General features: G+C 48.4%; 1 protein-coding gene across 2 annotated transcripts in view; it reads right to left on the bottom strand.

The window, feature by feature from the left end:
• The window catches only part of PARN (poly(A)-specific ribonuclease), a 168,564-nt gene that overhangs the window by 35,694 nt on the left and 105,570 nt on the right, over window positions 1-27,300 (bottom strand). For both annotated transcript variants that reach the window (XM_042921059.1, XM_042921060.1), the window contains exon 22: window positions 5,639-5,828. In XM_042921059.1, the coding sequence (XP_042776993.1) occupies window positions 5,639-5,828 (190 nt within the window). The remainder of the gene's footprint in view (window positions 1-5,638; window positions 5,829-27,300) is intronic.

Genomic DNA, 27,300 nt, shown 5'->3' with positions numbered 1-27,300 from the left:
GGCTCTGTAGATAATCCTGGTATCAAACCCACATCTTTGCCAAGAGCTGTTTAATTTCCCTGAGCCTCTGGGAGAGGGGGACAGACCTCACCTCCCTCATGATGCTTCTTGTGAGCATCACAAGAGCGAAAACATGACCTAGCCCAGAGCCCACACTGAGGAAACGGACACTCCAGTACTTATTCATCCATTAATTCACAAAACGTCTACGAATGTAACTCTGGGTCAGACTCTAGGGTAGGTGCGAGAGATATAAAGACACAGAAAACGTGGCACCTGCCTTGAAGGAAAACAGGAAAGCAGATTATTGATTACAGTCGGAAGAGCAATGTATTTATAGTTCTGAGAGGATAAAATTTTATGATCTAGAATTCTCTATCCAGCAACATTATCAATTATGAAGGTGAAACAGACACATTTTCATAGGGTTTACTAACCATACACTATATACGCAAAAAAAAAAAAAAATCAAAATCACTCAAGCAAAAGGAAATTGCTTCTCTCAAAAAGATCTACACAAAAAAGCCTGGGATATTTAGAAGATTCTTGGTTGGGCAGCAAAGTTTTATGACACAGCAATACACTTTCTTCCCCGTGGGCCCTGCTGCAACATTTTTCCTTCAGAGAATTGCATTTACATAATCATAATATAAACAGGACGTATGCCTGTTGCCATCTCTTAAAATCCACTTCTCAAAAGAGCACAAAAGTAGAGACACAAAAAAGTAGTGAACAGTATAAATAATATAACGAACCCTGGGGACAAGAGAAGCAGAGAGATGGAAGGTAATATGCACGCACTAAATTTGTCTTTTATAGAACTGACCAAGGTATATTGGTCAAAGTTGGTAAGAGAGGTGGAGCGGAAACCACCGAAAGAAAAGGGAAAAGGGGCACCTGGATGGCTCCATCAGTGAAGCGTCCAACTCTTGATCTCAGCTCAGGTCACGATCTTGCAGTTCGTGAATGGGAGCCCTGCGTCAGGCTCAGTGGTGACAGTACAAAGCCTGCTTGGGATTCTCTTTGTCTCCCTCTCTATGCCCCTCCCCCACGCTGGCTCTCTCTTTCTCTCTCTCAAAATAAAGAAATAAACTAAAGGGGAGCCTGGGTGGCTCAGTCGGTTGGGCGGCCGACTTCGGCTCAGGTCATGATCTCGCGGTCCGTGAGGGCTGTGACTTCGAGCCCTGCGTTGGGCTCTGTGCTGACAGCTCAGAGCCTGGAGCCTGTTTCGGATTCTGTGTCTCCCTCTCTCTGACCCTCCCCCGTTCATGCTCTGTCTCTCTCTCAAAAATAAATAAATGTTATAAAAAAAATTAAAAAAAAAAGAAATAAACTAAAAAAAGAGAAAGAAAGAAAATGAAGAGTAGCAGGCACTGGGAAGAAGAGGCGGGGAGGGAGGAGCAAAGATTCTCCCTTCTTGCATTTTACATACTCCTGTCCTAGGCAAATCTTTAAAGATTATGTGCGTTTATCATTTCAATGGTTTAAAAAGTGTCACGGGAAACATCTCTGCTCAAACGTACCCAACCCACAGGCTCGACACTGAATCTGCCGACACCCGCCCTTCCCAAATACAGGAAGGGTTGCGAGGGGGCTACCCGAGAAAACTTCAGGAGCCCTTTCAGGAAGTGTAAGGTCTATCCAAGGGAACATGCAAACTGGGGAAACGTCATTTGGACGTCACGTCTGTTCCTAAAGTACAGAACCCAGAAGCAGACAAGAAGGAAAACAACGGCATCTCCTCCAGGAGAAGCAGCAGCAGTTAAAGCTGAACAGAAGGAACTAGTGGTTGCCAGAGGGGTGTGGGGGCGGGGGGAGGGGGGAATGGGCGAAATAGGGGAAAGGGATTAAGGGGTGCGATCTTCTAGTTACAAACCAGTCACGGGGGTGTAAGGCACAGCGAAGGGAATACAGATAACAGCACTGTAATAACGCTGTATGGTGACTACACTTATCATGATGAGCACTGAGTCATGTATACAGTCATGTAATGAATCACTGTATTGTACACTGGAGACTAATATAATATCATATGGCAACTACACTTCCATTTTTTTTTAATGTTTATTTTTTTGAGAGAGAGACGGAGCATGAGTGGGGGAGGAGCAGAGAGAGAGAGAGAGAGAGAGGGAGGGAGACACAGAATCCGAAGCAGGCTCCAAGCTCCGAGCTGCCAGCACAGAGCTTGGCGTGGGGTTTGAACCCACGAACCACGAGATCATGACCTGAGCCGAAGTTGGATGCTTAACCTACTAAGCCACACAGGTGCCCCTAATTCCATTTTTTTTTTTTTTAATTTAAAAAAAAAGAAGAAGAAGAAGAAGAAGAAGAAGCTGCTGAACGAAGATCTCTGCCGGGGACCAATGGAGCCAGGGCAAGAAAAAAGAAGCAAGAGATGGTCAACAAGGAGCTTGCAAATGCACTCCCCAGTCTCTGAGAGTGAGCTGCCACCAGGGTAAAATGGGTGGCGCTCGGCTACAGAGACATTCTGAGACAGTGGGAGGGGTGCGGGGGGCCTGAAGGCGAGAGGCCACCCCTCTAAGTCACAGAAGCGGGAAAGCAATGAACGTGTAAGCAAAGGACCAAGACACAGAGGACAAAAAGGGCTGAGTCCCAGTCGGATGCACCACGGGCTAGTGGTTTCTGATCATCCTGAATCACAGGGAGAAGAGCTTCTGAGAAACTCTAGAGTAGGTACAGGCGGCAGGGAGGAGGTTAAAAGGCAGTGCCCACTGAAATGGTCAAGGATCTTTTCTGCATTTGCTGCACCGTTGTTTACGATTTCGTTGTAGTAAAAGGCATTCGTAGGTCTGCTTGTGACACTGGTTCACCCAATCTGGTCTTTATTATATGCTCCTTATCTAAAACTTCTCCAACCAGGGGCATTTTCAGCACTCTCATTCACAGGTTGAGAAGAAACTACTTGGTCCCTGAGGAGAAAGTCAAAGGGTCTCTAAAGCGTGCATCCATTTCTTCCTCGCGTTGTACATAGTAAATACATCTGGAATTTAAGAGCCAAACGGACTTTAACAAAATGCCTCTTTTAAGATGAGAAGACAGAGGCAGATACTGGGCTCTGGATGGGTATTTACTGAAGGGAAGAGCGAACGATGTCATTTCCAAGGTACCGGCAGAGCCTGAACTAGAACCCGTCTGCTAGCTGCCTGGGGAGTCAGCCGCCTCGCCCCTCCATGGCCTCGCCCCTCCATGGCCTCGCTTCTCCATGGCTTCTGCTGTCTCCAGGGCATTTTTCAGTAGGAAGAGAGAAAACACCTGCCCCACATTTATAAGTAAATGTGCAAGCAGTCTGACAAAGCAATGGGTCCTGGAATACAGTCAGGTTAATCAGCATTCTTGGTCTCTAAAGGGCAGCCCCTCCTTTTCCCTACTGTAATAAGCTCATTTGGTCACTTGGAGAAAGCCCTAACTTTTGACGACAATCATGTGGAATCTGAAAACCGTAACTCTGATGTATGCTTTAGCGTTTCTTACATAAGCAGGAATTCCCAGGAGCTACTACATTGTCCAGGAAGGCCGCAGTGGAGTCTCACAGACAGAAAAGACTAGAAAGAAGAGACGAGCCAAAGGGTTTTTCCCAACAGGTGAAAAATGCCAAATTGCAAATAATCTGTAGATAAGACCGACCCAAATCTCGAAAGGGCAAGGTGGCTTTGAGGACAAAGTGGCTTTGAGGACAAAGTGGCTTTGGAAAACCTTTTTCTCTAATTACAGAACATTCGTGATAAAGTGAGAATGGTAACAGCACCTGCCTTTCAGGAATCTTTCGAGCATCAGTGTTTATTTATGGGGACTAAATACCTATTAGGGAGATTTTAAGTGTCTAAGTATCTACTGTAAAGAAGGATTCTTCAAACACCGTGCTAACCTGTATTTATTTATTCAGATTTCATGCCGCCCAACCAAATCGCTCCCTCAAGCAAATTTATGTCCGGTCCAGTTCCCCAGAATCTCAGCCCTAGTTTTGTCCAGTTATCAACCTAAACTTCTTGAATATTCTGGACACTGAATCTCTCACCGGAAAGAAAAGAAGCATGTGCCTTACCAATGCAAGCAGCCGGAGAAACTAATGTCCATTTCTATCAGCACTGCTAAAAGCCCCTGGGAGAAACTCGGCGGCGGAGACAGCGCTCCCAGGGTCTCAGAGTCCACTCGCTAAGGCTGAGAGAAGTGAGGCACGCAGCTGCGGGGGTCCTTCCTCTCGACCATAAGGGGCCCCACAATCTTAACTGTACCTCTAACTAGGAAGGCCTGAATTTTTGTGAGTATACGTATGCCATTTTTGTCATGTTTTAGACCCTTATTTTCTTTAAAAGTATTAACTGTTTAAAAAAAAGAGAAAAAAAAAGGAAGGGGGCACCTGGGTGGCTTAGTCGGTTAAGCATTCGACTCTCGGTTTTGGCTCAGGTCATGATCTCACGGTTCATGGGACCGGGCCCCGGGTCACACTCTGTGCTGACAGTATGGAGCCATTTTGGGATGTTCCTTCTCTCCCTCTCTCTGTCCCACCCTTGCTTGTGCTCTTTCTGTCTCTCTCAAAAAGAAATAAACTGAAAAAAAAAAAAAATCTTTTCCTTAAAAAAAAAAAAAACCAACTCTGAAATAAACATCTAGACCTGTGCATTTTATTATATGTTAATTATATCTCAATTTTTAAAATCTCTAAACAACCACTTAAAATGCATGAAGGATCAGGGGGCCTGGGTAGCTCAGTTGGTTGAGCATCTGGCTCTCAATTTCAGGTCGGGTCATGATCCCAAGGTTGTGGGATCGAGCCCAGCTTTGGGCTCCGCACTGGGCATGGAGGCTGCTTAAGATTCTCTCCCTCTCTCCCTCTGCCCCTCAGCCCCACTTGCATGCTTTCTCTCTCTCTCTCTCTCTCTCTCTCTCTCTCTGCCCCTCCCCCTTGCTCGCACACGCTCTTAAAAAATAAAAAAGAAAGAAACAAAAAGAAAAAAGACATGGAGGGCAATCCAAAATATTAACAGTGATTGTTTCTGGGTGGTGGGATTATGGCTCATACTTTCTTCTTTAAGTTCACACTTTTCTAATCTTCATCGTTTTCTGTAATGAACTTTCCCTCCTGGTTTTCTACACCTGTATTTTGTCCTTCTACTAAGAGACAGCATGTGACCAGCCTATATCTTCTGAAGGAAGGGTTATGGGTCATGAGGGGTAGTAAGTCAAGTTCTCTTTCTACAGCAGGGATGTGGTTCAGTGTCTCCATGGGATCTGCAAGGAGGCCGGACACTCAGGCAGGGGCACGATGGTGGACCGGGGGGAGGAAGGGGGCATAGACTGGACACGGAAGGGTTCAGCTCTGATCCTGGTTCTCTCACTGGACTGGCGGGCAGGTCAGAGAGCCCCCAGCTGCCGCACCCTCAATTGGGAAGAACACGTATCCGGTCTGCCTCAGTGGGGCCGTGTGAGTGTTAAGCACAGGAGCTGGGTCTACACGGCACAGAAGGAATGAAGGTAGCAATAACTTCTGCTATGACGTGGAGAGTTAGAAAACACTCTTTCTCACAAGTCAGAATTATGACTTCTAGTCCCGTGAGAACAAGAAAAGCCGTTGCTAGAACAACTCTGCCCGTTTAAATCAAGCACCGAGAACTCTTACCTATTGGCGTGGTGATAGTGATTCTGCAGAGCATAGGATATGCACTGAGTGTTTAACCGCTTTCTCTCAACCTCCTTCCAACTATCTTCTGTCCACTTTCTCTTGATCTGCTTCTCCTCATGTTTTTTTCCCACATAGTCAGCATAGGTCTGGATCCGATAGCTTTCCGCGTATTTGCTGGTATTGACGGCTACGAGGAAAATTAAAAAAAATCCATGTAAAAATGTCTGGCCTTGCCCTGGAGATGCCACTTTCAAAAGGTGGCCAGAGGTAGTAAAAGAAACCAGGGATTCAGGTCTGAGTTCTGACCCCAGCTGTGCCATTTAGAAGCCAGGTGGCCTCGGGAAAGTCCCACAGGCTCTTCAAATCTGTTTTCTCATTGGGAGAAAAGAGAGCCGTCGTACCCCAATCTTTGTGATGCTGTGCAAGTGCTCTGTAAACTATAAAGAACCATTATGAGATAAGTAAAGCACATTTGCAGGTAACATTACTGGCTTGAAAATTACTCATTTTCAGAGTAAGAAAATGGGAGAAAAAAAAAAAAAACCCACTAAGGGAAAACTGTAAACTCCTCCTTGTTAGAAAATGAAAATGAAAATGAAAGCAATATTGACAGCAGAGCCGAGGCCACCGTGTCCGATATGGAAGGTCTACCCCATGTCTGTGCCCAGTGCCTTCCATACGAGATGTCTAACCTCACAACACATTTGCAAGCGAGGCACAGACGTTGGGTGGCTGCCACAGGCCACACGGCGGGCTGGTGGCAGCGCTGGGAAGCAACACCAGGCTGCCTGGACCCGAAGGCCAGGGCCCTTCTTGTCACTCTGCACGTCGCTTTCAACTGTGCAAATTCAAGATATCCCCACAAGCACGCCTCTCCTCCTTCCACACCGAAAGACTGCTAATTCTCTGCAATGTGGCTCTGGCTGGCGGGAGAGCTTGGAAGCTGGAGCTCATTCCCTCCTTAGTGCTGACATTTCACTAAGGCCAGGTCAGTTTTCTTACAGTCTTCGCTGCCTGCTCTTCAGAAGCTGGTGGACAGAACGCTCTGGGAGCGTGGGACCGACGACCCGGGGAAGACCTGTTGGTGGCCGGGCGGCCATTTTGCTGGTTCTGGCTTCTGCATCTTGCGCATAGACTCTCCGAGCCCACGGTCACCACCAACAGTGACTGCCCACAGTGGCGGCGAGACGGCGAGAGCCTGGCCATGCCGGCAGGGGCCGTTAAGGGCAGACCTTCTACCTGGACAGCTGCAAAAGCACCATGATGTCTACAAGAGGGTCCGTGTCCCCACTCCTGGCAACGTCCTGGGTGCGCAGTTCTCACTAAATACCACACAAACAAATGCACGGCAGTGACAAGCACGCACGGCCCGTGAGCACATCAGAACCAGACAGGGGACTCCAGGACATCGGGGACCTTAAATCAGAGGGAAAGACAACTGTATGAGAGGCAGAGGCTCCACATATCTGACACCTAACGCTTCTCACCTTCGCTCTAAGTGGGCCAGATTTGCCTAAAACTTCTAAGCACAGCAGTGGTTTACAGAATGTCACGCCCTAAATGTTTAGCCACCTGGGGAGCAAAACATAACAACAAAACAAGAAAGAAAGAAAAAAAAAAACCAACTCCGCTCTTGAAGAAAAACACGTATTTTTACTAAGAAGTTTGCTGTAACTTTTCAAATAATCACTCTAGAGTTAAAGAGGAAAAAAGGTGGGAGGGGGGACCCTCAGAGTATTACAGAACTTCCCTATTACAGCGAGTCTCCCAGAGAAGGAGAGTGAGTTGCTGAGATGTGTGCTCAAGGCGGCGTGCCCTGACTCACTCGCAAGAAGATAAACAGAAGAAGCATCCAGTTCTGGAGACGCACTACCGGCCAAAGTCACTCCGAGCACAGAACCACAGAAAACGGGATCCTTTCTTGAAAATCTTACTCCTTGGGACAGCTACTTCTGCTGCTTTCAGCGGACCACATTTCTGACTTTCTCCGCTCACTTAACCACCCGACCATTTATACATCCAATACACATCAACCACCCATGCTTCCCACCTGGCCACTGCTCGCTGTCCCGGGGACCGGGTCAGATGTTCGGGAGAACGAGACACAATTTACACTCCCTGAAGCTTATCCTGTCACACGCAAACATCACGTGGAGGGGATTTCACTGGAAGCGTAAGACCACCTTACTGACACGGGTTAAACTTTCAGTGTGATCTATGATGAGAACCCAAAGATTCTACCATCACTGTTCGGTCCTGATAGTCAGCCAATGAGCAGCTCCCGAATTACCTTGTCTTAAGTTCCATTCCTTCTTCCAGCAGGTTTATTTTGCGAGCATGCCCCAAAGGGATGACATCTGCAATGATTCCTCTCTCGAGTTTCATTTGGACTCCCAAGTAAAAGAGTAGGCTTGAGTCAATATTCCCCATGAAAGCAAAGGTGATGATAGGGTCATAAAGGAGCCAAGATGATCTATTTAACAGTATCTGGTCGTTTCCAATAATCCAGCGCGCAGCCCCACGGACAAATGTTACAAACCAGCCCCTGACCACGGTGGGGAATTTACCCGAGAACATGTGGAATGGGGATCACTTAAAAGGGGAAACAAATAACAAGCCACTTTTCACCGCTGGCCTTCACATGGCAGTCATTTACCAGCATTCCTTCACGTCCCAGCAGCTCCAGAGCTCGCGGCCTTTCATCTGGAAGCCAAGCTCTGGCTCACAGCCACCCCTCCTCGAACGGATGAATCAGCAAAATGAATTGGCTGTCAGCTGTGTCCTCCAGTGGTTCCAGCTCGCCTGTCAGCAGCAGCATGTAGCGAGCCGCGCGGTAATACTAACCTTTTCCAAATTTGTCAGGGAAATGATTCAAGGCCACCTTTTGGTGGTGCCACTTGGTTAGAGCCTCTGGGGAAGCGCGCATGCCGACGGCCCTCCCCGCCTCCTTGGAGGGGAGCCAGGGCAGCCCCCCTCACACACACACACCCCCCGCCCACCACAGCTTCCCCGAGCCAGGGCCACTCATCTCCTGACACCCGGCCCGCATTACAGCATTTCATCTTCACGGGGGCCCCGCAGGGAAGGGATGCTCTAGTCACCACCCAGGGACAGAGACTGACATCAGGGAAGCCAGGCTGCTGGCCTAAGGTCTTGTAGGCAAGTGACAAAGCTGGTGTGGAACCAAAACATGACTTTTTTAGGTGATACCACCATGTGTCTGCCATATATTTGTATGTACTTATGTGGTTATTTAAATTGATGGTTGTCTTCTAAAATGCTTCCTTTACTAGGGGTTTTAAAGAATGTTTAGATTTTTCCCTAAAAATTTAAGAACTTTCTATTACTGTCACGCAAAGCCTCTCCAACTAAGTTGGTGGATACGTTAAGATTATGGATCAGGTGACTTAAGATATAGATTCCTTCCTAACTTGATCTATAGACTTAATTCCACATTTTAATAAAAGATCAAAAAAATTAAAAATGAAATTAAAAACAAATATCAATAGAAAACAGAACAGGGTTAGTTAGGGACTGGGGGAGAAGGTGAAGTACAAAGGAGAGGAGGGAATTTTGGGGGGCGATGGAACAGTCTTATATCTTGATTGCGGTGGTGGTTACAGGGCTATATGCATTTGCTGAAACACAGAGCTGCGCAACAAAGAGGGTATTTTTACTCTACAAAAATTATACCCCAATTATTCTGTGGAATTGGAAAGGTTGATTCCAAAAGTTAAACAGAAGAACAAATGGGCCAACAATGGCCCAGACATTTCTGAAGAAGAGTAAGGAAGGGGGACTTGCCTTGCTAGCTATAAAAGCTTCCTTTAAGCCAAAGTAATTAAGATGGTGTATAAATGGTACAGAGATCAACAAACTGACCAAGGGTACAGAAGAGCCTAGAAACAGACTGATGCATCCTTGAAACTTTGATTTTTGACAGAGACAGCATGACAGAAAATGTGGGAAAGGAAAAGTTGGAAAAATTGTTTATCCATAGGAAAAAAAAATGAAATTGGATTCTTAGTCACATCACGCTGAAAAATCAACTCCAGATGGATGAAGAAATGAAATGTCAAAAGCAAACTTTGAAAACTTGAAAAGAAAATATAAGTGCATATCTTTTCTGAGCTTGAAGTAGGAAAGAATTTATGAAGACACAAATAACGTTAAGCATTAAAATAGGTCAGTTAGTAGGACTACATTAAATAAAAACCTGTCCATCAGCAGACACTTTAGAGAGCAAAGCCAATCCACAAACCGGAAGAAGGTGTTGGTAATGCGTGGAACTGGTGAAGGTTTAGCACCAGAATACATAAAAACACCTACAAATCAGAAAGAAAACACCCAACACAAAAATGGGCAAAAGACATGAAAAGCATGCACAGTCATTTCACAGAAAAGGAAGCACAGAAAGCCAATAATCATATAAAGAGATGCTCAAGCTCAGGCAAAGTCAATTATGAGCACAGTAAGATCTCACTTTGTGCCTGTTTTGTTGGCAAAAACAGAAAAGACTAAGAGCAATGATGAGGAAGATGTGGATCAATAGGATCTCCACTGGTAACACAGCTACGGAAGACAATTTAACATTCTCATTTGAAGTGGACCATGATGCACATACCCTATGACCCAACAATTCCACTCCTAAATATAAAATACTACGTATTACAAGGTAAATACAAGAATTCTCTTTTTTAAAGAACACACTGGTTATTAACAGCTGGGGGGCAGCGAGGGAAAGAGGAAGGAAGGAAGGAAGGAAGGAAGGAAGGAAGGAAGGAAGGAAGGCGCAATCCAAATGTCCACCAGCAGGTGAATGGACAAATTGTGGTATATTCCCCCAATGCAATACTATGTATCAGTAAACACAAATGAACTACAACAACATACAATAAAATGGATGGATCTTAGGGATGTAATAGTGAATGAAAAATTCAAGTCCTAGAAGTTCATTTGCAGAATGACACCCTTTTTATTGTGTTCTAAAACAAAAATCAAACAAACAAAAAATATATCCCAGGAGGTATACGGGTGTGTGTGTGTGTGTGTGAGTGAGAGAGAGACAGAAACAAAGACAGAGACAGTCAGAGAGACAGAGAACAAAAAAGCAAGAAAATGATCAACACAGCTTTCAGGAGAGCGGTCGCCCCCGGCAGGGAACCAGAAGGATGGGACCGGGAGGAACAACAGAAAGATGTAATTTATTAGCAGTAGTTTAGGTCCCTGGTTGAGTGGCAGTTTCACAGATGTTCCTTACATCTGCAACAAACAAATTCTTCAGGTTTTCTGTAGTTTACCCTGTCCAAGTACTAAGGGCCGTTTCTAGGACAGATGCTCCAAGTTGGAAGGTGTCTCAAAGACAAGGTGAGAGTCTCTCCAGGTTCAATGTCCTCGGTGACACGGCGGTGCCGCATCTCCAAACTTCCTCAGGAAGCCAGGCACATCAGTGCCACCTGGCCACCTGACGGCTGAGGTCGGTGAGGTGTACCATCAGCCCTGCGTGTGGCGTCTGCAACGGCCATCCGCAGAGAACATTAAGTTCTCAATGTCTCACGCTTCATTCTTTTTTTTTTTTTTTTTTTTTTTTTTTCAACATTTTTTATTTATTTTAGGACAGAGAGAGACAGAGCATGAACGGGGGAGGGGCAGAAAGAGAGGGAGACACAGAATCGGAAACAGGCTCCAGGCTCCGAGCCATCAGCCCAGAGCCTGACGCGGGGCTCGAACTCACGGACCGCGAGATCGTGACCTGGCTGAAGTCGGACGCTTAACCGACTGCGCCACCCAGGCGCCCCTCACGCTTCATTCTTACTAGTCTAATCGTTCCGGGAAGGAGAAATTTACTGGATGCTCCCTCCGCCAGGCATGGGGAATCCTGTGAGCGTTATCTTGACTACACGGGTGAAGAAAGTGAGGCTCAGACCAAGGGACTAGCCCAAGGACCTGAAGTGCTTGGGTTAGGATCCAAACCAAAGCCTACATTCTTTTCATGACACCATGTGCATTGCAAGGGTCCCAGATGGGGTCATTCGGGGTTAATGCAGGCATCTACCTCTGTCTTTGAAGAGAATCAAGAGTCTGTCTCTCCACAACAGTTCTGTGTACCTGACAGAGAAGCCTGATAAGCCGGTACGTTCACCCACCAGCCGAAGACGCTCTGCAGACGCAGCCCGACTTGCTGGGCGTCAGCGTGTGCTTTAACCGTCATGTCTGCCTACGTCAGACACTGGAAGATGTCCTCTCCTTCCTCCTCCCACGACCGCAGCTCAGGGCCCTGCACCACGGTGCTGTCATTTTGGGTTGTCACCCCACACCAGGGTGATGCCAAATGTTGTTTTGTGTTTGCTCGTTTATCTAAATATGAACATGGTAAACACGAGTTTTCTCACGTTCCACTTGATTTTGACCAGGTTGGGTTTACAACAGCTTGACCATCTCTCCCCGTTTACCAGACAGAGCATGGCAGCTGTTCTCTTGGATTCTACTGGAACCCAAACTTTAAAGTCTTTAGAGAAAGGAGTTCAAAACAAAACACCAACACTCGACCCTAACGGTCACTCTGAACATCTTCCTGTGTTTGTGAGTGGACATCCCCTCCATCGATCAGAGAGAGCAGGCCCAGCCCGAGGCCAGGGCAGGAATGGGGGACCGAACACAGGTACGCTGCTGTCTGAACAGGTGACGGCGGTGAGCCGGCCAGCCTGGACAGCGGCGGCCTCTGGTTTACCCTTTGCTGTCCCTCCTTCCCCTGCAGAGCCAGGCCCTTCTCGAGTGTTGCTGAGAAAGTGCCAGCGTGCTAGGGTGCCGTCCAGGCCGTCAGCAGCAGCCTCGCGTGGCCGGCTGCCGGCCTCGATGCCCGCTCTTTCCTCACTCTTACCCGACGGGCCCGGGTGCTCTCTGAGGACAGGGCCTGTGCCCTAGCCATGTTTTTGGCAACTGGGTTCCACCACGGTTCTTTGACAGGAGGTGAATCTAAGACTGTGGCAGGAGAGGGGCGGGGAAGAAGCACAGCTTTTATACTTGTTGGCAGCCTGTGTCCACCCGAGAGGGAAAATGCAGAACCTCTTCAGTTAAGAAGTCCATGCTGAAGCCCGAGCTGGTGTACAAGAGCCCTGGATTGCAAGCGAGGCGCTGGCTCCGGCTCTCAAGATGGGCTTCCCGGGGCAGTGACAATCGGTGCACGTTGCCCCGCCTGAACCTCACAGCGACACTGGGAAAGCAAGGCATGAGCACTGCTGACAGCTGAGACTGGGGAAGCCTTAGTCACCGGGTGAGGACTCAAGACCCCCAATTCCTGGTTCCTTGTTCTTCCTTCCATGCAGTGGGCACTTCTCCAACAGACGGTATTATCTTTTAAGGATTTTATTTTTTAAAGGAATCTCTACACTCAAAGTGGGGCTCAAACTCACGACCCGAGATCAAGAGTTGCATGCTCTGGCGACTGGGCCAAATTATTTTTTCAAAGCGCTGAGGCTAAAAGAGTGAGACCTTGAATAGCCAAAGTAACACTGAAAAAGAAAACCAAAGCAGGAGGCATCACAAACCTGGACTTCAAGCTGTAGTACAAAGCTGTAATTATCACGACAGTATGGTATTGGCATAAAAACGGACACTCGGATCAATGGAACAGAATAGAGAACCCAGAAATGGACCCACAAACGTATGGCCAACTAATCTTTGACAAAGCAGGAAAGCATATCCAATGGAAAAAAGACAGTCTCTTTAGCAAATGGTGCTGGGAAAACTGGACAGAGACATGCAGAAGAATGAACCTGGACCACGTTCTTACACCATACACAAAAATAAACTCAAAATGGATCAAAGACCTAAATGTGAGACAGGAAACCACCAAAACCCTAGAGGAGAAAACAGACAATAACACCTTTGACCTCAGTGGCAGCAATTTCTTGCTTGACACGTCTCTGAAGGCAAGGGAATTAAAAGTAAAAATGAACCATTGGAACCTCATCAAGATAAAAAGCTTCTGCACTGCAAAGGAAACAATCTAAACAAAACTGAAAGGCAACTGATGGAATGGATAAAAATATTTGCAAATGACATATAAGATAAAGGGTTAGTATCCAAAATCTATAAAGAGCTCACCAAACTCAACACCCGAAAAACAAATAATCCAGTGAAGAAATGGGCAGGAGACATGAATAGACACTTTTCCGAAGAAGACATCCAGATGGCCAACAGGCACATGAAAAGATGCTCAATGTCACTCCTCGTCAGGGAAATAGAAATCAAAACCACACTGAGATACCACCTCACACCAGTCACAGTGGCTAAAATCAACAACTCAAGAAACTACAGATGCCAGTGGTGTAGAGAAAGGGGAACCCTCTAGCACTGTTGGTGGGAATGCAAACTGGTGCGGCCGCTCTGGAAAACAGCATGGAGGTTCCGCAAAAAAACTAAAAATAGAACTACCCGACGACCCAGCAAATGTACTACTAGAAATTTACCCAAGGGATACAGGAGTGCTGATGCATAGGGGCACTTGTACCCCAATGTTTATAGCAGCACTCTCAACAACAGCCAAATTATGGAAAGAGCTAAATGCCCATCAACTGATGAATGGATAAAGAAGATGTGGTTTATATACACAATGGAATGCCACTTGGCAATGAGAAAGAATGAAATCCTGCCATTTGCAGCAACGTGGATGGAACTGGAGGGTATTATGCTAAGTGGAATAAGTCAGGCAGAGAAAGTCAGATACCATATGTTTTCACTACTCATTTGTGGAACTGGAGAAACTTACCAGAAGACCATGGGAGAGGGGAAGGGGGAAAAATAGTTACACACAGAGAGTGGGGGAGGCAAACATAAGAGACTCTTCAATACAGAGAACAAACTGAGGGTTCAGGGGAGAGGGGGAAATGGGTGATGGGCACTGAGGAGGGCACTTGTTGGGATGAGCACTGGATGTTGTATTAAGGGATGAATCCTGGGAATCTACCCCCGAAACCAAGAACACACTGTACACACTGTTTGTTAGGTGACTTCACAAAAAATTACGTTAAAAAATAATAATAATTAATTAATAAAAGGGTGGAAACGAAAGCCCTCAAGGCCTGTGGAAGAGGACGCACAGAAATAACGAGGGAAGAGGCAGAGGGGACGTGATGCTGTCATCTCCGCTTCCCCAAGGTCCCCCACGGAGCGGCTGACACACAGGAGGTGCCCGGTAAGAGAAGGCGGCCGGGGACCAGGCTACAGAAATGTGAAGGCGGAGAGAGAGCTGAGCGCTACCGAGCCCGCTCAGGGCTCCTCACCGCCAGGGCAGGCAGCGCCCCTGCGTGCTGACAAGGCTGAGAGAAGGAAGTGCGTGTGACCCTGGCTCTGCCACCTGCAGGCCATGCCCGTGACCGTGTTCCCTCCACATCACCCCCGCCATTAAAGACAGACGGGCACTCACTCTGCCCACTGCTCCCACGCCTCATGTCACCTCCCAGCTCTCTAATTAAGGCCGAAGAAGTGGCAAGGAAAACCCACTCTGCAAAGTGCGGAAGGGCTGGCATGTAGATGGGATGACATTGACTTAAAACCTTAAAACCCCTCTGACTTAATTTTTTTTTTTAACGTTTATTTATTTTTGAGACAGAGAGAGACAGAGCATGAACGGGGGAGGGTCAGAGAGAGGGAGACACAGAATCTGAAACAGGCTCCAGGCTCTGAGCTGTCAGCACAGAGCCCAACGTGGGGCTCGAACTCACGGACCGTGAGATCATGACCTGAGCTGAAGTCGGCTGCTTAACCGACTGAGCCACCCAGGCGCCCCCCCCGCCCCCGACTTATTTAAAAGAAGGCAACGAAGTGGCAAAACCATAGGTTCTGAGGCCACAGAGGCCTGGGTTCAAATCCTGCCTGAATCTTAACGTGCTCCCTGGCTTCTTTTCTTTACCCATAAAATGGGCTTTCCTACTTACTTTATGAAGCGGCTAGAAGAGTGGACAGTGTGCATGCAAAGCTTTTAGCACAGGGCCTGGCACACAGTAGGTGCCTCGTTAGGGAGGCTACTGCTGTTAAATCACAAAACATGTAGTTCGGACAAAGAGAATGGCTCTGCGGCCCATATGGACGTTCTACAGCTGACACGGAATCAGCGAGCTGTAACTCACCACACCTTGGCGTGCCCGAGGCGAGCGTGGCCTGACATCCCTGAGTCCACACTAGCTCACGGGACACGCCGTCGTTTAGAACACGGATGCCATCTAGCAAAAGCTTTCCCATGCAAAAGCGTGGAAACCAAACGGAAAACGGGGGGACCAGTATACCAACCGTACTCGACAAGTGTAAAATCCAGAAGTCTGTAAGTATCATTTTTCAAAACCGTACTGAGGCCAAAACAAATCCAATCGTTTTCACTAACTCTACTGACAACACCACAGTCAGCTTTACGTTCACCTCAATCATTCATTCACAAACACGGGCGCCGCGTGATGCGCTGGGCACCGGGGTGTGGCAGGAGAAATGGGACATTCTCCGCCCTGAAGAGGCCCACAATCTAGAGGAGAACAGGAAGGGAACAGATTGGTAGCAAACGCCAGGTAGGCAAGAATCCAGGCATGAGGATGTTCACATGAGGGGCAGGAGGGAAGGAGAGGGGAGGACCAACACCAACTGGCTAAAGGTAGACTTTGAGGGCGAGGGTGCTAGTTGGGCTCTAAGCCCCCCAGGCCTAGGCCTCCACCAAACGCCTTAGCATCCAATGAACGAGGTCACTAAGGAACACTGCTTCCATTAACCGGCCGGTGTTGCGTTTGTTCTTTTTCTTTTCGTAGTTCCTAGCTGAAAAGTCAACGAGAAATAAATAAAGCTCCCATTTACTGAGTATTTACTGTCTGTAAGAACTATGTTAACGCTTTACAAACAAATGTACTTAGTTCTCACTTGGTCACTTCTTTGTGCATCCATTAGTTTATGAATACAGACACTGATGTATTAAATTCTCATTTGTTCATTCATCCATCTATCCATTCATTCAGGAACAAACGTGCTATCCTCTAAGCCTCAGCAACCGGGGCTATGAGGGTGGGTCAGAGACACAGGCCCTGTGTTCGCCGGGAGACAGACTGTGAACAGAGCGCCACACGTGTGCGGAGGGATGGAAACGGAGAGGCGCTCTGGGGGCCCCACAGGGAGCTGGTCAGGCCCAGGATGCGGGGACGGTTCCCTAAGGAAAAGACATCGGGCTCTTTCCTGAGACTGGAATGTTGGGAGGCTACTTGGGGGTGGGAACTGTGTTCCGGGCAGAAGGAACATGAAGTGACCAATCTCTGAATGAGGAAGCACAGCCTTGGCCGAGGAAGTAGAAGACCATCATGGCGGACACGGAGGAGGGGGCGGAGAGGAGCCCACGCTAAAGCTAGAGCGAGGGGCACAGTGCAACGGCCTGAGGCCACGCTGCATGCAGGGGGAGTCACCACTGGGTGTTTAGTCAGGGGGAGGGATGTGATCTGACGTGTGTTTCTACAAGACCGCTGCCCCTGAAGGGGCAAGAACAAGAGGAATGGAGACAGCCCGAAGTAAGAAAAGAAGTCATGACAGAACTCCAAGGAACGCCAACACTTCCTCATCATACACGTGGGAAAGTGCAGGCACGGGTGCCCGGGGAAGCCACAGGCCAAGGAGGAGGGGGACTAACCTAGAGAGCACGGCTCTGTGGAATCCAAGAAGGAACAGGACAGGGGACTGAGTGACCAAGGCCAGAGGAGGGGAGAGCCTGGTGGCTTTATGGCACGGAGGTCACAGGGACATTTGCAAGAGTGACTGAGTGGTGCGTGGGGTTCACCGACAGCCGAGTGAGGGGGGACACGAGGCGACACATGCAGAGCACTTGACTTTGCAGAAGGAAAGCAATCATCAGGAGCAAAGGCGAACTGGGATCTTGCGAGTCTTTTGAAAAGACAGAAGGGATTCAGCAGGTTTCCACGCTGTTGGGAAGAAGTCAACGGGTGGACACAGGGACAAGGCGCAGCACAAGGTCGCGGAGAGGACACGGAGCCCCGGGCACACGGTGGGATCTGCTTCTGAGAGAAGGGAGGTGTGGCGCAGAGCTTTAGGAATCCAGGGGTAGGAGGCAGCACCCGGAAGTTGGCTGTTTCCTGGGTGAGGGACTGGGTCTTCCTGAGAGCACCGGGGTGCAGATCGAGAGAACGGGAGAACAGCCGTGGGGCCAGCTGCTGACGAGACGAGGATCCGGCCTGAGACAGTGGCCATCTGTGCAGACTTACCGACGCGCCCCTGCACCTCCTCTTCAAAACAACCCCACGAGCTGGGCAGTAAACTCTACTTTGACAGACGCCCCTGACTTTGATGCCATGCTTCTACGACTGTTTTAACCTACCCCTCACGGCCGTCCACAAAGCAGTGGCTCTAAACCTTAGCCAAACAAACGAACAAAAGCAGGTCTCAAGTGCCGACACAGCTCCTTACAAGTGGTGTTGAGGCGTGGAGACCGGACAGGAAGAAGGGATTTCACGATGGAGTCACACAGGAGCGGACCAACTTCCAACAAAGTTTAAAAGTGAGAGTTACTTTGAGGGGGAGTGGGGGGGGGGGGGGAAGAGAGAGAGAGAGAGAGAGAGAGAGAGAGAGAATGCCCCCCACCCTTTTATTTAAGACACACAACTTAAAATAGGACTTGGGAAGAATCCCATACTTACTAGTCTCGGTCAACCTGACAGCTGAAAGACCTAAGTAATTTATACTATTCTTCATCCTCCCCGGGAGAAGATCAAGATTGATGTCTCAACTACACAGGAATAATTTAAGGTAAAATCAAAGATCTCCGAGATTCTGCAGCACAGCAGATTTGAAACATCAGACCCTAAACGTCAAGACCACTGAATAAATTCTACTCCGGGGAAGACTAAATATAAATAGTACATGCCTCAGTTACACTATTTTCTAACAGTGTCTTTAAGGTCTGGCCATATACATCACAAAGGAGCACAAGTAAAAAATCATCATGGCTTACAGAACGGTTACCGTGCACAAAGTGTGATATTAGCTCCCACCCCCGGTATGTTACCCTATATTCTGTAGGATCTTAGTATATTAATCTTAACACACGCTCCGTCTGTAACCCTACCTCCACAGAAGTGCCCTATTGTGAACATGACAAGACGGAGCCCCAGACGAGTCACTTGCCTGATGTCACAGTGTTAGACAGTGGAAATGGCCAGACTTAAGTCACCGCGGGCACAACGCCCCTGCATCAGAGTCCTTGGGGCTCCGAAGGCAGCAGTGCGCAGTAAGTTTTAAGCTGTGACAGCATCGCCAAACAATACCCACCTTGACGACACGCAACCCACTCTGATGTCTTCTGCTCTGTTTCTTTCTACCTTCTTTTTTCATACTGCTGTCGACCAGCATTGATTTCCTGGCCCACAAATGGGCCCTGATCCGAAGTCTGAGACACCCCACAGCTCACTGACGCCCACCATTCAAAACGGCATTTCTGTGCGACAATGAGCTTTGTGTTCTCAAAGGTTAGTCAACAAAGGAACTTTTGGGACACAACCTATTCACCGACCAGAGCTGCCCGTAACTGAACTGCGTGCCGGCTGGAGGCAGCGGCTGGGCCCGCAGTCCGACTTAAGTGGGTTCTCTAATCCGGACTAGCTCTCGCTAACACTTTGGACTCCGGATCCAGATATGCACCCAGTATCAACGCACACCACACACGCCAGGACAATACTTCTGGCAGCTTCTTGCGCTGTTTATGAAGCATTAAATCTGCCACAATGTCAGTGCCATTGTGATAAAGCATAAGCGTCCCATCTTCCCTCTACTTCCCAAAGCGCTGTCTGCAAAAAGCCTGACAGGGCAGCTCCATTTTCAGATTTAAAGGTTTCAGGAGCGAAAAGCTTAAAGTCTGTTTGTTTATAAGCCAACCAGATACGGGATGCTGGGCTGTAATATTTACACCTTCATTAAATGTCTCTGCTGGATGTTTTGATGTGGTTTTCATTGGATAAAGGCATTTATTTACTTACACCTCATGACTCAGCTTATTCATTAACCAAGTGAACCGGGGAGGGAAGGAGAGCCCTGGAGAGACAAGAATGACAGGCCCTTATCAGCCAGGCAGGGCTGAGCCATCTCACCTGCAAGGTGAGTCATCACCCCTGGGAGGGAGGGTGTCGGCCACCAGAAGCCTTTCCCAATAAGGAAAGGATTCCACATAAACCCTGACAGCTCTGCGTGTGGGTCCCGTTAACTGTTTCTTGTCATGCCGCCAGTCTGGCCCCACTCGGCGCTCTCATGATGGCACCACGAGGCCACCATGTGAACGCGAACGCTCTCTTGAGCTCTACCTTTCATCTCCTCTACTCTATGCCTGCAATGTGCCTACAGAACATTCTGAAATGCACCCGCCTCCTCAGCGTCTCCGGGACACCCCACGTAGGATCTGTCACCACCAGAAAGGTTCGGAAAAATGCCAAAACAACCTCACCTAACACTGCGGCCAGCCACCCAGCCACCTCCGCGCCTTCACGGAGCCCTCCTGGCTGGCCCGGGGCCCACCCTTTGTGGGGAGGTAATCAGTTCATAACAAAAGGAATGAAATCTGCTCTTCAGATACAGGTTGCCTTGACACGATGAAATGCATTTGTTGTAACTGGCAATGCTTGGCCTCAGAAGAGAAGTATCCAAAAAGAAATCACACACTTCTCCAAAGGGCAAACAAAGAATTACAAAGTGAAGTCTCATTTTCCACATCAAGTTTACTCTGCTTTGCTGAGATGTGCCCAAAGACTAATGTATTTCACGGGTGGGTCCCATGTGTAGGGGACATATTAAAACGCTAAGGATGCCCAAACATGCCAAAGGGGCAGCAGGAAACTGGATGAGAACTATTTCGATTTCCAAGCCCCTCCCCACGGGCACTTAACACGTTCATTCTGCGCCTGCATCATTTTTCTCCTTTCATGTTACCAAATCACTTCTCTAGGGACTTCACAATCTGAGGGAGACTGGTCACCTCTTTATTTGCTAAGTAAGTCTGTGTCCCTAGGATGGCAGGCTCCCAGTGCCAGCAATCTGTGGTCAGCCCGACAGGCAGTGTTGGGCTCTGACGAGGGCATGTTAGGCTGTCAAAAGCTGCTGAGGCCGACTCAGTGACATTTCTCTCCAGACAAACATATGTATACACAGGAGAGCGAGCGGGAGAAGGAAAGAGAGAGGGGAAGAGGGGAAGAGAGGGACAGAGGGACAGAGGGACAAGGAGGGGAAGTGGGCGGGGAGAGCCAGGAGAACAGCTTTTCCCATATGGTAAGTGCTTTCAGAAGGCGGCGCCTCCCAGAAAATCAGAGAACGAGTGCTTCTCTGCTCCTGAACATTTGACGAACCTACGAGCCTCTCTGCCAGCAGGAGAAAAAGGAAGGTTTGGGGTTTTTTTTGAAGTTTTATTTATTTATTTTGAGAGAGACAGAGACAGCGCAAGTGGGGGAGGAACAGAACGAGAGGGAGAGAGAGAGGGAGAGAGAGGATCCCAAGAGAGTTCCACACTGCACTGTCAGCACAGAGCCTAATGCGGGACTTGAACCCATGAGCCATGAGATCATGAACTGAGCTGAAACCAAGAGTCAGACACTGAAGCGACTGAGCCATCCAGGCACCCCGAGGTAGACTTAAAAACTTTTTTTTAATGTTTTCAACTATTTTTGAGAGAGAGAGAGAGAGACAGAATGCGAGGAGGGGAGGCACAGAGAGAGAGGGAGACACAGAACCCGAAGCAGACTCCAGGCTCTGAGTTGTTAGCACAGAGCCGGATGCGGGGCTCAAATATGTGAACCACGAGATCAGGACCTGAGCTGAAGTCGGACGTTCAACCAACTGAGCCATCCAGGCGCTCTGATTTTTTTTTTAAGTTAAGCTTTCCTGCCTCGAGTTGTTAATATCTCTTAAGTTGTTCTAAATACTCATTTTGTCTTCTACATCCTAAGGGGAAAGTAATGTAGATATTTTTGTCTATTTGGACATTCAATGCCAAATCCAACTGGTTAGATAATGCAACCAAGCGTCACACTTAAAAACATTTAGGGGTGCCGGGGTGGCTGAGACAGTTGAGCGTCCTACTCTCAATTTTGGCTCAGGTCATGATCTCATGGTCCTGAGATCCACCTGTGTGCTGGGCATGGAATCTGCTTAAGATTCATTCTCTCTCTCTCTCTCTCTCCTCTCTCCCTCTCTCCCTCTCTCCCTCTCTCTCCCTCTCCTTCTCCCTCTCTTATCCCTGCTCGTGTTCTTTCTCTCTCTAATGAAAATTAATTAATTAGTTAATTAATTAATTAAAAACATTTATGTGCAGAAAAGAAAAAAGCAATTAAAATAACTACCTATGTACATAAATAATAAAGCCGTTTACATGAAAAACATAATAGAGTGGCAAGCGTCATGACATCACTACACTTTGACATATTTTGGCATGTTCTGTAACATTTTTCTCTTAAAATTCCCAACGACCCAAGGGTTTCCCCGCAACGTCAAAACAGCCGACACAAACCGGGAAGCTGGACAATAGCTTCTGAAAATCTCGGATCGATCCAGAACGCAGAGTGCTTGATCATGCGGCATCCGTGGATTTTATTTTATTTTATTTTTTATTTTTTATTTTTTTAACGTTTATTTATTTTTGAGACAGAGAGAGACAGAGCATGAACGGGGGAGGGGCAGAGAGAGGGAGACACAGAATCGAAGCAGGCTCCAGGCTCTGAGCCATCAGCCCAGAGCCCGACGCGGGGCTCGAGCTCGCGGACCGCGAGATCGTGACCTGAGCCGAAGTCGGACGCTCAACCGACTGAGCCACCCAGGCGCCCCTTCATCCGTGGATTTTAAAAAGTACTCTACGTTTACTTCTCCCTGCAAAAACGGTACCGTCCTTTAAATCGTACCTCTGAGGCCCCGCACGTAGGGCCTCTGACACCAGCCGTCTCGATTTAAGGCCTGACAGCTCCAGCATGTTTGTGTAGTGACCGGACGTGCTCACGCTGCCTTTGCAACGGCACCGTGCTATGACCGGAACGGAGGAAGACGGGAGTGTGCGACAGCGACGTCCCTGGGAGCCAGAGGCAGAGCTCCACAGAGCCCGTTCTCTCAGCAAGCTCACAGGCAGCGCCCTGTGCCAGGATGGGGCAGCCGTCAGAGGCCTTCAGCCGCAGGACCAGGACGAGCCAGGCTGGCTCCGAAGGCCACAGCGGCGTCGTCAAAAGCAAATCCGCAGCAAGGATGCGCCTGGCCACAGACTGCTGCTACGCGGCAGACGCTCAGGGAGACCGGCCGCGGGCCTGAATCACAAATGAAGTAACGCTGGATGTAAATTAAAGGATAATTAAATTAAAAAAAGAAAAAGCAATGCTGACTCCTCCACACGGAAGGGCGTGTTTTCGGGAGCTGACTCCCCTCAGGACTCGATGTGGGAGTCAAACCGTCCGGCTGCTACTTCTACGTGACGCGCAAACGAGAACGGAAAAGACAGCAAATGTCAAAGCGCAGGCGGAGGCGTGAACACTCAAGAGGCCGGCCCGCAGAGCCAAGTCTATCCGCTACGCCTCCCGGGGCGGTCGGCAGGCGCTGACGCCGGGCTTCTGGGTACGGGAGGGAGGAAAGAAATCCCCAGCGCCCCACGTCCACCTTTTCTCACAGCGGCGGGCGGCGGGGTCCCGAGGGCGGGCTGCGTCCCGGGCGCCCCGCAGCTCCCCCTGCGCCTTCTCTCCCCACAAACGTGGGGGGCGGGGGCGGGGGTGAACCACGAGGAGCAGCTACCTGAAGGCGGCCTTGCCGATCAGGGGGCATGTTCTTTCTCCAACTCCAGGCAGAGCGCGGCCGGCAGGCACCGCAGTTGCCAAAGAGAGAGCTCGGGCAGAGCCTGTCCCCGGTTCCCTGGAAGCCTGGACTCAATGCTGTGTGGGTTATTTAAGGGAGGAAAACGGTGGGATCGCCTCACGGTTTCAAAGACTTTCGTAAGACCGCGTGCGCACAGGCCCAGTGGGAGGATGTGCCTTCTGGGCTTGGCCAGTTACCGCTGGACTGAGTGGCTACTGAGCCGAGGTGTTTCCGCATTCAGTTCGGGGCGGGCGACCAGCGCTGCGGAGTTGCAAGAGTGTGCCCGTGTGCAGGGAGGCGAAAGAGGAAGACTGCGTCAAAGTTACCCTTGAAAACGTTTGCCCTTCGGGGGCACCTGGGTGGCTCAGTCAGTTAAGCGTCCCACTCTCGGTTCTGGCTCAGGTGACGACCTCACGGTTTCATGAGTTCGAGCCCTGCGTCGGGCTCCGACCTGACAGTGTGGCGCTTGCTTGAGATATTCTCATTCTTTCTTTCTTTCACTCCCTCTCTCTCTCTCTCTCCTCCCCTCCCCTACTCACGCCATCTCTGTCCCTCTCAACATAAATAAATAAAACTTAAAAAAGAAGAGAAAATGTCCTTGGGAGGTGCCACACTGGCACCCCACGTGGCTGTTCCTCCCCGCAGGGTCAGAACGCACACCGCGTTTCCTCTTCCCTCCCGCCAGAGGCGGAAGACAGGGCGCACGTGAGGACCACGCGGCTGACCACACTCTAGACAGCTCACCACGGGCAGAAGGGGAGAACTGATATTCACATGGCAGAAGCAGATCTGTATTTCCCATTTCATCTCCGACTCACTTGGATGCATCCTTTCACTGAGTGGAGTGACCAGCAAAACCAGTATTGCTGAAAAAAAAACAAAAAAAACAACAAAAAAACAAAAAACACCTCCCCCAAATGAGTAAGTTTGAATGGCTGAATTTACTCAAGCTTAAAAATGTTATGAAGCAACTGTGGTTGGAAAACTAGTGACTACACAATCCACGCCTTGTGCCTGTCCTCTAACCACACACGCCCAGGCCAGTTCTCGGAAGACAAGGAACGTGTTTCAGTCATCCTGTATCACCAGTGACGTTTCTCTGGGAGAGAGTATCTCATACGGTTACCTCTCTGCTTCCGAACAGCCCCGTGCCTGCAGTCTTACTACAAGCCACTGAATACCCACATCTGAACTTTCCCGGAGCATGGATTTTACTGGAGATCAGGAAGGAAAAGCTGAATAATTAATCTGGTAATTTAAAACATTTTAATATTAAAATAAAAGATGTATTATAGAGTGGAATTTTTTAAATTTGTGAGAAGGGTTTAAATAAAACACGAGACTGCACAGAAATGCCAACTCCTTCCTCTATCTCTCCTTCCACTCCCCCCCCCTCCTCGCCCCCAATGCCCTTGAGCGTTCCTACCGGCTCTCCTTTGGTGTTAGGGGTATTTAGTGGAAGTTCAGGACTTTAAGAATGACGTTCCCCCACAGAGGCCCTTGGGAATAAATAATGGCTGAATGAATGACCAATTCTCTTTTCTGCTAGAGAATATAAGAAGGAAGAAGGAACCCCCACTTTCTCTTGGCAGCCAGGAGGTGGATGTAATATACATAGAGAGTAGCTCACACAAGATAATTTGTACTCTAGATTCACAAACGACATTCATGGAGCTGTTAGAGGAGTTCTCTATAGTTAGAAGCAGTCCTGGAAAGAGCTGACTGGTATGAGAAAAGGGTAATGGGTAATGCAATATCTACTTTTCCAGCAAAGGTGCCAGAAATGGATGTATTGTGGACCAGCTAGGAAAGGCAGGGGCAGCCCATGCTATGAGGGTGCGCTCTCAAAGTTCAAATAAATCTGTCCAAAAGGGGTTCTGACCCACGGAGGTGTGGGCACAATGGAAGGTGGGAATCCTGTCCTGCAAACTCACACCCCATCCCTCACTGACCGGACAACTATTTCTTGGCCTGGGTGAAGGGGTCCCCTTGCATCAGTCAGCTAGCTCGTCTGAATGGTACGGACCAGGGCCTGGGGGAACTTTGAGCAGCGGGGGCCACGTGCACCGAAGGAGCCGCTGACACTTGCTGAGACCACATCCGGCATGGTCCACACCGCTGACCCTACCCTCTGCTCCCCGCACTGCGTAAGAGGAGAAAACTGAAATATGCCAACTGACTGGACCAAAGTCTTGCAGCCTATGTAATGCAAGAAAGTGGCATTCCCAGACAAGGCATTCGGTCACTCTAGCGACCAAAGCAAGGAAGCTGCCACTCACTGGCCACCTACCCTAACTGTTCTCGGACGCAGGGGACACAGGCCCATCCCGTCAGTCCTCTCTGTGTGCCTTCTGCAGCAGACAGTCCACAGACTGTCAGTGAATGTTCTATCTACGTGAGAAGGGGCTTAAAGAAGCTCATATCCTTTGACCTCCTGATTCTTCTTTTAGGAAACCAGTCCATGAAAACAACCTAAGATGAGAACTGATTTTTTTATGCACATGGACGTTTGGAGGTGAAAATGTATATACATACATTTTAAAAAAACATAAATAGGGGCGCCTGGTGGCTTGTCAGTTAAGGGTCTAACTCTTGGTTTCAGCTCAGGTCATGATTTCACAGTTTGTGAGTCTGAGCCCCACAATGGGCTCTGTGCTGATAGTGCGGAGCCTACTTGGGATTCTCGTTCTCTGTTCTTGCCCTACTCGTGCTCTCTCTTGCTCTCAAAATAAATAAATAAAACTTAAAAAGAAACCTCCTAAATGTTCAATAGTAGGGTAAAAGCTAAGTAATGTGCTAGTCATAATCACTAAAAGTTATGCCTTTCAAAGGATAATAACCAAACAATAAATAATTGTTATCTGGCTAGTTCTGTGGACTAGTCAGACCACACCTCCGTGGGTCTGGCTAGTTATTTGGACAAAAGTAACTTGGATGCCTAGCCCACAGGTTACAATACTGATGCACTCAAGCAAATACGTGCTGATCACCCACTATACGTGAGGCACTATTTTCGGCACTGAAAATACATTTAGAATAAAAATCTCTGCCCTTCTGGATGGTGGTTAGATGAGTATGTTCACTTTGAGATAATTCTTTGAGACGTACATTTATGATACAGGCACTTAAAAAAATTTAAGTTTATTTTGAGAGAGCATGAGTGGGGGAGGGCAGAGAGAGAGACAGAGACAGAGACAGAGAGAGAGGGAGAGAATCCTAAGCTGGCTCCGTGCTGCTAAGTGCAGATCCCGACATGGAGCTTGAACTCACAAAACCGTAAGATCATGACCTGAGCCCAAACCAAGAGTCAGATGCTTAACTGACTGAGCACCCAGGTGCCCCAATACATGCACTTCTATGTATGTTAAACCTCAATTAAAAAAAAAAAAAAAAAAAAGTCCTGCCTTCATGGATTTTGCATTCCAATAGAAGAATACAGACACTAGGAGCCCCTGGGTGGCTCAGTTACTTAACCGTCTGACTCCTGATCTTAGTTAGCTAAGGACTTGATCTCAGAGTCATGAGTTCAAGCCCCGCATTGAACTGTGTGCTGGATATGAAGCCTACTTAAAAAAAAAAAAAAAAAAAAAAAAGAAGGGTGCATGGGTGGCTCAGTCAGTTAAGCATCCAACTTGGGCTCAGGTCATGATCTCATGGTTCCTGGGCTCGAGCCCTGTGTCAGGCTCTATGCTGACAGGTCACAGCCAGGGGCCTGCTTTAGATTCTGTGTGCCCTTCTCTCTCTGCCCCTCCCCTGCTCACACTCTGTCTCTCTCTGTCTCTCAAAGGTGAATAAATGTAAAAAAAAAAAAAAAA

The sequence above is a fragment of the Panthera leo genome, chromosome E3 (assembly GCF_018350215.1).
Source record: "Panthera leo isolate Ple1 chromosome E3, P.leo_Ple1_pat1.1, whole genome shotgun sequence".
Lineage (NCBI taxonomy): Eukaryota > Metazoa > Chordata > Mammalia > Carnivora > Felidae > Panthera > Panthera leo.
This window is presented reverse-complemented; position numbering and strand designations above follow the sequence as displayed.